Below are 14144 nucleotides of genomic sequence, written 5' to 3'. Positions count from 1 at the left end.
TACATACTCCTTTAACGATAACATGAAATAATTCCATTACACAAAATGCCTAATTATCGCATTGTTTGACAACAGGGTTTTGCGAACAAAATACCTTTTTTTCTTTCTTAATGACATTTTATCTTAATTTAGAATTTAATGTGAAAAATATTAATGTCACACATGTATTCACATCTGTTTTTCTTGCTTCACAGGAGTCTCATGCCACAAAATGCCTAATTTATAGGCATCTTTAAAATGTGGGATGTCAAAAGCCCAAAACTCAATAACAATTATGTTGCACTAAATGTTTAAGTTAGAGAAGGTTTGCCAGTCTCTTTTTGCTCAGCTATACCCAATACTGTGCCCAGAAATCTGACAACTGAGTGTCAGTAAATTATGTGAAGGTCGTCATTCAATTTTCAGGTTGAATTAACTTTCCCTCCCTTAAAGGTGTTTAAACTATTTACCTTTTTATGATCAAAGGATTAAATAAAGTCAATTAAAAATGATTTGCAGCATGTTTTGTAACATGTCAAATTTAGCTCGTATTTTTCTTAATAAATTGTGTAGATTACATTCAGTGTTGTTTTTAGCTGAAAAATTAAAGTTTTATGTCATACGTAACCGGAACCTTTGAAGGGGAAGACTTAAACGGAAGGACACGTGTAAAGATGGCAGACGTCCCAGATAACGCACCTGAACGTGAGTGTTTAAACTTGTTTTTTGGGGGGGATTTTTATCTCCAAATTAAAACAGGTGACTCGGTGTTTGTTGCTTTTAAATACTGTCTTAAGTATAAAGTTGTGGTGAGCTTGTGAGCTACAGATAAACATCAACATGTTCTTGCGTCACTGTTTCTTCTCATCGTTGTAATCAATAACATTACACTTGTAACAGATTTCAAGGTGTTTGTATTTAGTAAACGTATCAGGCATGATATGTGGACTGTTACTGCAGGGATCTTTGAGATCAAATTCATCGAGAGTCCCTCGTTGAATTGAAGTTACATGAGGTTGTTGTTGAAGTGCGTCTCGGATCGTCATCACTGGTTTAATGTCATTGCAGCAAACTGTGGATTTTGCCCGAGCAAAATAAAATAAACACACAAGGCTACTTAAATCGCTACTGAATATATTTGTGTGATAAAATGCCGCTCTACTCCCGAAAAATCCGCCGAGTCATGGTGACAATCCTCAACGTTCAGAATCACTCTGGAAAATGAGAGCGGATACGTTCTGGTGTTTCTTAATCAAAACCTTCTGCATTATGAAATTGTATACCTTTTTTTTTAAGTCTCTATTCTGTGTCACAGAAGTACACGTAAACGCTCCAAAAACAGTTTCCTATGCTTCCTCCTTCAATTAACTTGATTGAAATCGTCTCACACATCTCTTAGTTGAATTTATTACACACACACACACACACACACGTACGTACGTCACGGACTGTAATACACACACAACAAGGACCAATGAACCTGCACTACTGTCACTTTTTGACTGACACTAGTCACCTAAAGCACATGCTGCTGTTACGATTGTTGTCTTCAATATTGCTGCTATACTCTGGCGCTGCTTTTACTTATTGCTATTGTGTTTATCTAGTTGTCTTGTATTTATTTATTGTTTTCATTTATTTGCCTTGTACTCATTCATTCGGCACAGCTACATTTTCGAGAGAAGCCCATCAGAGTTTCATCGTACGCGCGTACACTGACTGAATGAATAAAGAACGTTCTGATTCAGATCAGGTTTAATGACCCGTCAAATACAATGAGCCCACATTCCATGTGTTACATTTCTTACATAAATCTCAAACAATTACTCCTGACGTCTTTTCTACAAATCTAAACAAAGCGGTCTGTAGTGTTCAGGAAAGTAAGGAAATATTGTCTGGCTATAGACTTTAGTTTAACAAGAGCCTCCAGAACATGTGTGGGGTTTAAATCAGTTTAAGATGCTCTGACAAAGCCAACATCCCGTTAACTGAACTCTGCTTTCACTCTTTAGACTGTCCAGGTACAACAAGTGAACAAGCAGGAAAGTCTACGTCATGTGAGGGCTGTCCCAACCAGAAACTGTGTGCTTCCGGAGCCACAAAGGCTCCCGACCCTGGTAAGACCATATTTTATTATCTCATCTCTGTGGTTGTGTGATATATAGTCTCTATGGTCTGGTCCGTTCAACAAACAACATGTGGGTTTCGCATTGGATTGACTTTTTGTTGTTGTCTTGCTGTGTATCAAGAAAAGTTGGTTAAAACAACCAAACCCTTGTTTTGTTTGATTGGATTTTTGGTCGCACATCTCATCTCCATCCTTCATCTCCTTTGTTTCATCTCAGCAATCGCAGAGATCGGAGCAAAGCTGTCGACAGTCAAACACAAGATCCTCGTGTTGTCTGGAAAAGGAGGAGTCGGCAAGAGCACCTTCAGCGCTCACCTGGCCCACGCCCTCGCAAGTGACAGCACGAAGGAGGTAACATTGCATTTATGTGCCCAAGAAAATCATAGAGCTGACAGTTCAACAAAAAAAACAAATACTGTCTTTAATCCAGAATTACACGTATACATACTTATATTTCTTCTGGAGTTAAGGAGGAAGAACGATTGCATGTCAGTTTCCTCTTTTAAGGTTTAAGACGTGTTTCAATCTGTGTTTTCTGGAATGTAATCATATGCCCCTTTAAACTCTGCTGCTATGTCCTCTGACTGCTGTTTACTCTGCAACAGAGGTCTTATCGAAACCCGCTGCTGTGTGCTGTACAAACAATAATATGCCAATAGGGGTCACTGCAAACGTGAACATACAAAGGATTCAGGGAATAAAATTCAGCACAATGGCTGATAGCTGCAACTAAAATAATATTACCAGAGTCCAAAAGATAAAATCTTCCATCATTTATTATATTATGAAGACAAAAATATCTGTCTTTGTAGTAAAACTCTCTAAAAAAAAAAAAAAAAAAAAAAAAAGACATTTATTTGATTTCTGTTTACTCGGTTGCAGAGTGTCTCCTTATTGATTTAGTGTACAGCAGTGCCAACTGTGTTAAATAAGTTCAGCTGATTTCAGGCTGCATTTCCAGGTTAAAATGTTACTATATGTTGAACCACCTTGTTAAAGCATGATTTCTCTGGTTAAAATTAAATCACATGTCATCATACTTAACCTTTGAATATTTAACATTCACTGATGCAGTCCGGTCACCAGTCAGCCAACTACTGCTAATTAAGTTCATTCATAAAAGACGATATCATGCATAGCAGCCCGGTCCTTCTCTTATCTTAGGTGTTCTCTTACAAAAAGCTCTTGGTGTCAGAGGGGATACACCACATGGGTGCAAACACCGTCAGCAGTGAGTCTCTGGTCCGATTCCCAGTTGGGTGGACCTTTACTACGTGCAATTTCCCTGCTCTCTTTCCCCCACATTACCATTTCTATCTTTATTGCACCTAGTAAAGGCAAGAAAAAGGCCCAAATGAAAAGATTTTATAGGGGAAACTGACCATGTTTAGTGCCTTTTAAGGAAACCTCCTCGTGGTGGGTCATTTAATAATACTGAACCCGGCACTCAGTCAAGGAGGCAAGAAGATTCTTCCTGTAGCCATGTCAAGAGGTCCGCGTTCACACCATCACCATGCTTGTTGCTGACGTTCGTACAGGGTTACAAAGTGTATGATCAGATTAGACCGTCACAGACTCCACGACACTGTAAACTACTGAGTGTTTGTTTTTCTCCTTCTCTCTCTTTTTCTGACGCCAGGTTGCTCTGCTGGATGTAGACATCTGTGGTCCATCCATTCCCAGGATCATGGGCTTAGAGGGAGAACAAGTAAGTTGTGGCCAGAAATGTTAATAGCAAGTTATTACAGAGAATCAATAATAACAATAGTTTAAGTACAACACATAATATTCATAATAATGACCACAAACAAAAACAAAGTTTACACGTTTCATTTTAATGGGCCAGTTTGAGATTCTTCCCACACAGTCTGTACTCTGTTGTCTCGTGTGCAGGTTCATCAGAGTGGCTCAGGCTGGTCTCCAGTGGTGAGTCACTTCAGACAGTGTTTGAGTCTTTACTCTTTCATTTTCTGATGAAATTTCATAATATTCATGAATTAAAATGTGTCTCTGGGTGTTTGTTGCAGTATGTGGAAGACAACCTGGCAGTCATGTCTATTGGCTTTCTGCTCAGCAGCCCTGATGATGCTGTGATCTGGAGAGGACCCAAGAAGAACGGTGAGCTTGTGTTTGTGTGCGAGATATTTATGTTGCTGTTTCCAAGTGTCACACCTCAACAACCTGCACGGTGTTTGTCTCCAATCAGGGATGATCAAGCAGTTTTTGAGGGACGTTGACTGGGGGGAACTGGATTACCTCATCGTGGACACTCCACCCGGCACCTCTGATGAACACCTGTCAATTGTCCAGTACCTCAGCTCCACCCATGTTGATGGTGCCGTCATCATCACCACACCACAGGTACAAACAGATGTGCTCAAAGGCTGCAAGTCATAGGCAAAATGTGTTAAATATTCATATTCGTTCAAGCTGAGACTTGGCACTTTAGTCTCCATTTTCTAATTTCAAATTGAATGTGCTGTAGCAGTGAGCCTGAAGGATAAATGCTGCCTGGACTGTTAACATTAGACACTGTAAAGGGAAATTCTGCTTGAAAACATTGTCTGCGTCTACTTTCACTCCCGTAGATTCTACTTGTACTTCAGCTGGTGATTTCCCAAAATGATTTTCAACCACCTGAAGTTGTTTGTTCAGCCAGTGGTCTATCTGTAACTCTGTATTTATTTATGCTCGTAACACTAAAAGCCACAGACAACAAATGAGAGCTGCTAATGGGCTCAAAAGCTCAAAACACAACAGCTGAACTGCATTGTGCAGTTTCCTGGTATTATGAAATAATCATAATGCCCCTCATCTGGACACTGGTGTCGCTGCCTCTTTGTGACACTACAGGGTATCGAGATAATTCCAGCACATGCTGTTTTTGTCGCCGGATATAAACAGTAACCAGCATTATCAGCAGCAGAACCTTGAATTACTTCCTTGCCACATTTGACAGATTGATGTGTTTGTTTGTACAGAGGATAGGAGAGACATGGTGGATACCAGAGGTATGACTGAATCTCTCACACTGGACAGAAACTAAACTGGTGTAAAAAAAACAAAAAAACAACTGTGCGTTTACAGGCTCTTTGAAGGTATCCATCCCATAAATGAATGTATTATATTTACAGATAGAAACACAACACGATACTCTCAGGCTTTAGTTGCTGACTGCTCATTATTTTACCCTTGTTTTGATAAGGACTTCAGATTTATTTGTGTGATAAGGAGTAAGTAAGTAAGTTGGTGTTTGTACTAAACACCCACCAAAAAGTCTGCCACACACATATACTCGCCGACAGATTCAATTTCAATTAAATGTATTTATATAACACCGAATTACAACACATTTGTTATTTCACACTTAAAAACAGTGAAATCCTCACCACAGAACTTTACATCGTTATACAAAAGAAGAACTCAATAATTCCCACACGAGCGACTGGGAGGAAAAAAAGTCCCTTTTTAAAAGGATGTAAAACCTTCGACAGAACCAGGCTTAGAGGTTGGCAGCCATCTGCCTCGACCACATAAATACTGCATATCAACCCTGTATATGTGCAGACAATATGAAAACAATGCTGTAGGATTTCTGCTATCTGAACCAGAACTGGCATTAAAGGAGCCATGTGTTGGATTTAGAGGCATCTTTTGGTGAGTTTCCAGATTGCCACTAATTCAGTGCCCCTCAACTCAGCCTCTGCAGTCATTGAAAAACATGAAAGGCCCTTTCTCGAGCCGATGTTTGCTTTGTCCATTCTGGGCTACTGTTCAAGCATAGCGGTGCAACATGGTGTGCTTCATGGAAGAGCACCTGCTCTCTATGCAGATAGAAAGGACTCATTCTAAATAAATATGAATACTTTATTTGACCCTGTAGGGAAACAAGTATGCAACATTATCACAACATCACAGAGCCACTTTCACAGACAGCAATCATAGACATGCACAACTTGCTGACATCCTGCTTAATTATTATGTGCATTATTTGTTGAAAAGTGTAATGGCTTGTAGAACAAGTGAAATAATGGCAACATTTCAAATGAAGAGGGAACGGGGTGTCTGTTGTTGTTGGCCTAATCAGTCTGTCTCTGTTAGATACTCTCCATCCTGGCTCTTGTTACCATTTTTCTGATTTAATGAAAGCACAACTATTCTAGTTTCGGACATTATATTCCATTTCTACCAATAGAGCCCTCTCAATCCTACACACTGGACCTTTAATTAAAATATGAAGACTGCACATGGGTCTTGCATGCAAACTCCGCACAGAAAGGCCCAGGACCGGATTCGAACCCGGAACCTTTTTGCTGTGAGGCGACAATGCTAACCACTGCACCACCGTGCCGCCCAAGCATTGCTGCCATGGCAACAACTGAGACTTACTCCAGTTTATGCACAATAAAAAGTTGAATCTGCTTTAAGTTGTTGGTGTGTGTCCTCCAAATAGGTTTTTCATGGGACGTGTGTGAGAAAAACTGATTCAAAACAAACATTTTCTTGCACCTGAAATAGACTATGAGGTCAGACAGCAGCAACCTCATTTCCTCATTCCTCCTGCTCTCACTTAACCAAATGTAACCGCACGTCAGCCTGGAATTACCCAGAGAAGCCAGGATATCTGATAGTCAGATGACTTGCCATATCTAATTTCTCACGTAAACATTGAAATAAGTTGGCAGGGAAAAGGAGGCTCGTACTGTGTCATCTTCCTGTGCCCCCACACCCACCCTTGCTTTGGTTTGATCTTCATTCCCATGTGTTCCTGTTTCTGTGTCTGTCTTTAGGAAGTGTCTCTGCAGGATGTTCGGAAGGAGATCCGGTTCTGCCAGAAGGTGAAGCTGCCGATCATCGGCGTGGTGGAGAACATGAGCGGCTTTGTCTGTCCCAAATGCAAGGTGAGACAGACGCGCATGCGCACACGCAGTGATGCAAACAGGATAAAGGGTCATGACAGTGTACTTGATCAAGGAGCACAGGTTTCGCACCACAATGCTGTGTGTGCAGAAAGTCGAGTTCCCCAGAATACACCCAGAAAAGAGGAACAGTGGTTGAAAGTGGAACTGCAAAAAGGTTGGCAGACATGCGTCATCTTCTCTAGTTTTACTTGGTTTTTTTTGGTCTGATCGCAGGCTTTGTTTGATTTAAAGGTGAACTGTCGTAAACTTCTGCTGCCGAGTATTTGGTTACCAAAGCGTGTCTGTTGCAGTCTGAATGAGAACAATCAAACACAAGTCGTTCTGACACTCGGGCTGTAGCAGCGCCTGCTCAAAATCGCATATTTGGAAGTTTTAAGTGACTTGAACGTAACTCAACTTCTTTGCCTTCACTAAGTAAAAACTCACCTATGAATATGCAAACAGTCCTCGCCTCTATCTCCACTCATATGGAAAGTCACACACACGCATGCTCACAGGATTGGTTCCAGGTATGTGATGTATGAAAGCCTAACTGTCCGAATCAGTATGTATGTCAACAAAGTTAAAACCTTTACTGTGTGTTGTCCTTATCATTCAATATGTTTTTATTGCCTGATGTGATATTTTTTGTGGGCAGCCGCTGGATCAGCCTCCAACACTTGATACATGTAATGGTGGTGATTAGACTTAGAAGTATTCTCAAATTATAGTAAGTGAACTGTGGTGAATGGACAGGATCGTTTTTCAGGCCCACACCTACAGATTTTTCACTCATGCGTGCCTGTGGTTGTGATGATTGAGATAACTCACATTTTCTGCTGAAAGCGTCTCACTGGCAGAGATGCATGTTGTATTTATAGATACTTTCAGTGTAGTCATTCAACTCCTAAAAAGCATTCCTCCAATTTTACATGTGGGCACTATGTATGTGTTCCATGGAGCACTGCTTAGCTTGTGAAAACATTTGTTTAAATTCTCCCTAAGCTCAAGAAGAGCTATTTAAAGTCTGAGAAAATCAACAATGCCTTTTTGGGAAACTTCAGATTTGTAATAGAAAGCCTTTCATGCATATTGGGCTTAAAAAATGTGGGCATTTCAGAGGCAGGAAATGTCTAAGAAAAGATGCTGTTTACTTCCATTTTATGCTTTGGTTTTCACCATTTCTTTTGATCTCTTTCCCCCATGAGTCCTAGTTTCATGAAAGGGCAATTATAAATCACCTGAATGTGTCATTAAACCAGCCCATTATAAAGGACTAGAACAGAAAATATTTCAAACTGGTTTATATTTCAAGCTATAAGTGCTTAAAAAAAACATCATTTTTTTAAGATGTTTAAAAGTCAGACTTTCACAGACAGTCAGGTTTCACCAATGAAACTGACAACTCAGCAAAAAGACAGGGAACCAAAAGTACAAATCAGTGTAAGTCACCCTTTAAAATATTCTTTGTTGTAGTTTCATAGGGCCTGGGTGCTGTGCTGAGCTTGAATTCATAATGATCCTGATTGACTTTAAGTGGCTGGATTTCACGGTGGACAACTGTCATGTTAACTTTCACAACATTTTCTATGCCTGAGCTCCATGTGTATAAAAAAGCACAGCACATTTGCAGTTTTACAATCAGACATATCATACATAACTTAGTTTTTTTCTTTGTCCCCTCTCTTATAGAACACGTCGCAGATTTTCCCTCCCACCAGCGGGGGCGCCCAACAAATGTGTGCAGATCTAAATCTACCTTTGTTAGGAAAAGTACCTTTGGACCCGAGGATAGCGCGCTGCTGCGATGAGGGCAAGTCTTTCCTCAATGAAGTACCGGACTCTCCTGCTGCTCAAGTTTACCAGAGAATTGTGCAGAGTGAGTGCATTTCTTGGAATATGTACACAGCACATACACATTCACGACATCTGCAATGTCCATTTGTCTTCTCTTGCATCATTTTGTTACATTCCTAAGGAAGGAAGTTAGACGCACACTCATACGTATTCCTTCTTCCAGTGAAGCCCCTCAGTGTTTTTGATGACCAGATGGTTTAGTTGACGGCCCAAATCCCGATTAAATGTAATGAAAGAAGAAGTGATCACTTTACAAATGGGAAGCAGTCGACGAAAGGGGAAGAAGAGGAGTTGTATAGAAATGTTATCATTCTTTTTAGATCACGAGATCAGACTTGTTGGATCAAATGCGGTTTGTGTAACAGACGATTGACTCGTGGATGTTGCAGGAACAAACACAAACACAGAAGTCCTAACATCATCGTCACCCTCCTCCTTTCTCTCCTCTTCCAGGTATCCAGGACTACTGCTCCAACAGCGCGACAGAGGAGCGGAGCACAACCTGAACCCAACGGACAGCGGCCGTGTTGGAGGCAGATCACATGAGAAGAGTGTGTTAGAAAACTACTGAATAAGAAACACGTATATGAGAAAGCTCAGAGCATCAATGTTACAAAGTTTATAAAAACTTGTCAGAATGATCTCCAAAGAAATATGTAGGATTCATGACAGGCTGCAGCTTTGATATTGTTGCGCCAGGGTTCCTCTCCCAATGCAGTATTTCCTTAAGAAGTATTTAGGATAACACATTTGAACAAAAGGGATGAATATATAATAATAAATGATTATAGTATTAATTCCCTTGTAATACAATCAAAACTAGTTTCACTTTGTAATAAAGTATCATTATCATTTCATAATAAAGAGTAGTCTGATCCTAATCAGCACTTAAACACAATTAAATGTTTGCATTTTGTAATGATTCTAATAAGGATGTAAAATCTTAAAAAAAAAAAAAAAATGGGTCACAGATTTATAGATTCATTTTTAAGGAAGGTGAAATAATTGTCTAAAACAGCTGGGCACTTCAGTTTTTACTAGAGCCCGACAGATGCTGGATTTTTGGGGCCAATACCATAATCAATTTGTCACCTGATATTCTTTATATATACTTACATTCACTATATACACATTTTTATAAATGATCACTCAAAAGAAAGTGGCTATGAAACACTTTTGAGATTGAGTGACAAATATATATATAATGGAGGCAAAGCAGGATATCTTACAGTTTATCGTTGACACTGATTTATTATCAGCAAAACACAACCCACTGGTTGTGTTTTGCTGATAATAAGTTAAAAAATTTCTTCAAAAGTGTCATTTGTATAGCATCTAGTCACAACTTCGGTCACTCGGTTTGTCCTGATTTACAGTAAATTATTTTGTTAAAAACAAACGCTTTGACAGGTGTTTTGTTTAATGTGCTTACTTGAATTGATTTACAAAATAAATGACCAAATCACCAAGGACCGAATGAAATAGGCATCCATGATTTTTCCAATTTTACCAAACCGTTGCGTTCATTTCTGGAGTGTCCTCGCATGTACTTTGCTTTATAGTTGTAGTTCCTCCAGGGTTCACTAGAAAACACATGTGAAACTGCATCTGCATCCTGCTAACAGACAAAACAACAGCAGCCACAAGCACACAAACGGTGTGTTTCTCAGATGTGAAGGATAACATGCATATTACACTGAATGTGAGAAACACACACACGGATGCACTACGGCAAATTTGACTTTCATCTAATGATAAATTTGGTTGCAGTCAACAGTTAAAGTAAAAGTATGACTTCTAGCAATAACAATTAAAAAGTCTTCAAAATAAATATGTTCCCTCCAAAAGTCAGGTCTTATAAACGGTTTGAAAACGTTTTCTTGCCTGACACAGAATTAGTCGTAACATTAGTTATAAACTATTCAGGAGATGTTCTACAACTCCAAACTGAAATTGGGATTGCTGTGACAGTGGACAGTGTCGGGTGCGTTTTAGTGGATTTTCAGTCAGCACCATCAGTTAGGTTAGGTTAGGTTAGGTAGTTACTTTATTAATCCCCGAGGGGAATTTTTTTTCGCTACAGCAGCATACAGGAAGCAATAAGATAATAATAGAACAATAGAAAAGCAATAAAATAACAGTAAAATAGCAGTAAAAATTGACTGCATGGCATTAAGACGTGCATCATTGAACCAAACTAGTTCCAATCTTTGAAACGGACGCACATTTGCTGCTTGTGGTGACACAGGTTTGTTTACTAGCAGGACTTACCAGACGTCCCTAGATCAGTTAAACAATGATCGTCATGCCTGATTTTTATGAGATAATCAGTGAGTGTATTTGTGCTGCTGTGTGTAATGTGTAATTGTGTCGAACGTAATACATTTCTTGGCCACCATTAGACAAAATTAATGCTGCTATAAACGACTGGAGGGATTTTTGAAAATGAAATGTGATGATGTAATTGTGAAACTGAATTCGGGCCTCCTATCAGATCCTTTCCTTATGTAAGCATAATGTAACTCCACTTCCTCATAATAAGAATGATTTCGCTGCCTCCAGGGCAAACGATTCTCTTTTACATAAATTCTCACAATTCTTGAAACAGACCTCCCATCAAACCGCACTAGCACCTCCCTCCATTGATCAGAACGCCTCCTGGACAAAATCAATGTGCCCCATTAAAAAGAAATAACTAAAACTCCTAAAGCTCTACGAGTAGGTGTCTCTCCTGCTGGAGCTCGACGTCGGCACCATGGCTCAGTTCAAGGAGGTTCTGGCCGAAGTGCGACTCGCTCTCACCTGGGCCTCTCCTGCTGAGGTCCAAGCTCTGCTGGAGGTTTTGGTGGAGGAACGGATCATTTCAGAGGCCTACAGCAAGAGCTTGAGTCTGCATCAATGCGCTGAGGGGATCGCGCCTGAGCCAGTTTACAGGGAACCAGGATCTGAAAAACTAGGGCCTGCTCATCAGTATCCTGACCAAGGACGGCTCAAACTGGCAGGATCAGAGTCTGTATCATCAGTGGATGAAGATAACAGCGAAAAGTCTGGACCACAAATGAATCCACTGTATGAGCATCAAGTTATTCACAGAAATAATCCCAAACTCCTTCAGGAATTGCGAAAGGGGACAGCAGTGCTCAACCATCACCTCGATCAAAGACTCAGTTCTCCACCGACGGTGTCTGACTATCACTGCCATCTCAGATTAAAGGATAGAAAGACAGAAGTGCAGAGACGTGCAGCATCGATGCAGAGGCCTGGAAGTCATAGTGAAAGACTGAATGAGGGGAATTTGGAAAATGAGAAGGAGTGGTTAGAGCAGGTAGGGGAGGCAGCTCGGAGGACAGCTGTCCCTCCGTGGCAGCAGTGGCACAGAGGACGGAGGATGCTGGTGCCCTTGGTTCCTGGTACGACTGCTGGCTGCTCAACAAATGAAGACATGCTGACGGGTGGTGGAGCACGATGCCCCGCTTTGGATATGGAAGCAGAAACAGAAGTGGCAGCCGCTTGCAGGACACTTGATGAGTACAATTTTAATTGTACAGAGTTAGAGATTACAGACCCAAACTTCAGACTGGACACAGAGGGAGACACTGACACATCAAAAGAGCTTGATTTCTCTACAAACAGCAATGTGGCAGCAACTGGATTTGATTATTTCACACTGTTTGGGGCAGCAGGAAGTGCCTCACCTGTTGAAGCCTGTGCAGCAACAGACGTAACCAACAACACCAGGGAGAAACTGGACGGCCATGTCGATGTCTCCTGGCCCTGTTACGGGACAACAGACGACTTGTTTTCTTTGACCATGGATCCACAAAGTAGTCTGAATTCTGGACTCCCAGAAGATAATCTGACACATTTACTTTCTTCATGTACACCAACAGACACTCAAACTGTCGGGCAAAACAACTTGTGTGTAGGAGTCACAGATAATCGAGAAACTGTTTCCAGGACTGCTGATAGCACAACAACCTGCAGCACCAACAGAGTAACAGACTTCCATGACAATGTGGATTCACACTGGGGTAAGCTTGTGCTCAGTAATCATTATATTTTTGTCCTATTTAAATTCAGCTCAACATGGTTCAAATTTATATTCTTTCTTTTCTTCTCCCTCATTTTTACTCCTGTAACTCCTCATTTACATGAAATGTGAAAGTTACAAGAATACTGCCAAGGCCTTGATGTCATGTTTGCATGAGATTCATCAAAGCTGAATGAAACGTTTTTTTCTGTCTAGGTTGTCTAGGTGCTTTCCGTTTTGTTTTTGCTGCTCCTGAAAGGCCAGGCCGGATCAGACATGCAGTGTTTGATTTGTTTGTTTTGGTAATGCCAGGAGGCTTTAGTGGTTAAGGTGTGTCTTACTTTTGGTTTCCATTTGACTGCAGCATTACAGAGCACATGGGAAGCTGCCAGATTTCCAGCCTATCTCATAGTTTTCCTAATTCCAAGGCAACTTCTCTGTAATTTCCTCCAGAAGCTGCACAGTCTGTGATTCACACTGATGGACAATTAAATGCACCTGAACTAAATGCACTTCTAGTGAAGAAGAACTTTAAGGTGGTTTAAATTGACATTAACGTGTTCTGGGTGATTTGATCATAAATGGACAGCCCTTAATTCAATTCAATTCAATTTTATTTATATAGCGCCAAATCACAACATGGGTTATTTCATGGCACTTAACACATTAAAGTCCTTACAGCAAGACTTTACAATATTATAGAGAAACCCAACAATTCAACAATTCCCACATAAGCAAGGAGGGAAAAAAAAATCTCCTCTTTAAGGGAGAAAAACCTCCAACAGAGGGAAGGAAAAACTCCCTCTTAACAGGAAGAAACCTCCAACAGGACCAGGCTCAGGGTTGGGCGGAGCATCTGCCTCGACTGGTTGGGGTGAGGGGAGAGCAGAGAGAGAAAAGGACAGCATAGAGATAGAAGAGAAGAACTGTTGGTGGAGACGACAAGCGCAGGGCAGAGACATGCAGCTCCATGACGGGACATCTGCAAAAGAAAGAAGAGAAACTATGCGAGCGAGGGAACTGAATGGAGATAACAGATAATAAGAAAAAGATATGGGAGAGAAAAGGATGGTGAGGTATGAGTCAGTTAAAGAGTAGGAGGAAAGAAAAGAAGCTCAGCGTGTAACGAGGTCCCCCAGCAGCGTCGGCCTATAACGGCATAACTAAGGGTTGGTTCAGGTCTACCTGAGCCAGCCCTAACTATAGGCTTTATCACAAAGGAACGTTTTGAGTCTAATCTTAAAGCTAG

The 14144-nt window shown here is 40.7% G+C and overlaps 1 protein-coding gene across 1 annotated transcript; it reads left to right on the top strand.

Annotated features, from left to right (window-relative positions):
- Positions 1 to 628: 628 nt before the first annotated feature.
- nubp1 (nucleotide binding protein 1 (MinD homolog, E. coli)) lies at positions 629 to 9768 on the top strand. The gene is made up of 10 exons (XM_069149707.1): positions 629 to 684; positions 1992 to 2096; positions 2325 to 2458; positions 3747 to 3815; positions 4001 to 4033; positions 4135 to 4225; positions 4314 to 4468; positions 6898 to 7008; positions 8701 to 8887; positions 9319 to 9768. Exons 1-10 carry the CDS (start codon positions 654 to 656, stop codon positions 9369 to 9371), a joined length of 969 nt encoding a protein of 322 aa, XP_069005808.1. The 5' UTR covers positions 629 to 653; the 3' UTR covers positions 9372 to 9768.
- The last annotated feature ends 4376 nt before the right edge of the window (positions 9769 to 14144 follow it).

Source organism: Embiotoca jacksoni, unplaced genomic scaffold (genome assembly GCF_022577435.1).
Source record: "Embiotoca jacksoni isolate LCO1_2020_lvr unplaced genomic scaffold, fEmbJac1.0.p SCAF_15, whole genome shotgun sequence".
Classification (NCBI taxonomy): domain Eukaryota; kingdom Metazoa; phylum Chordata; class Actinopteri; family Embiotocidae; genus Embiotoca; species Embiotoca jacksoni.
The sequence above is the reverse complement of the archived record's forward strand: the minus strand, read 5'-3'. Positions and strand labels throughout refer to the sequence as shown.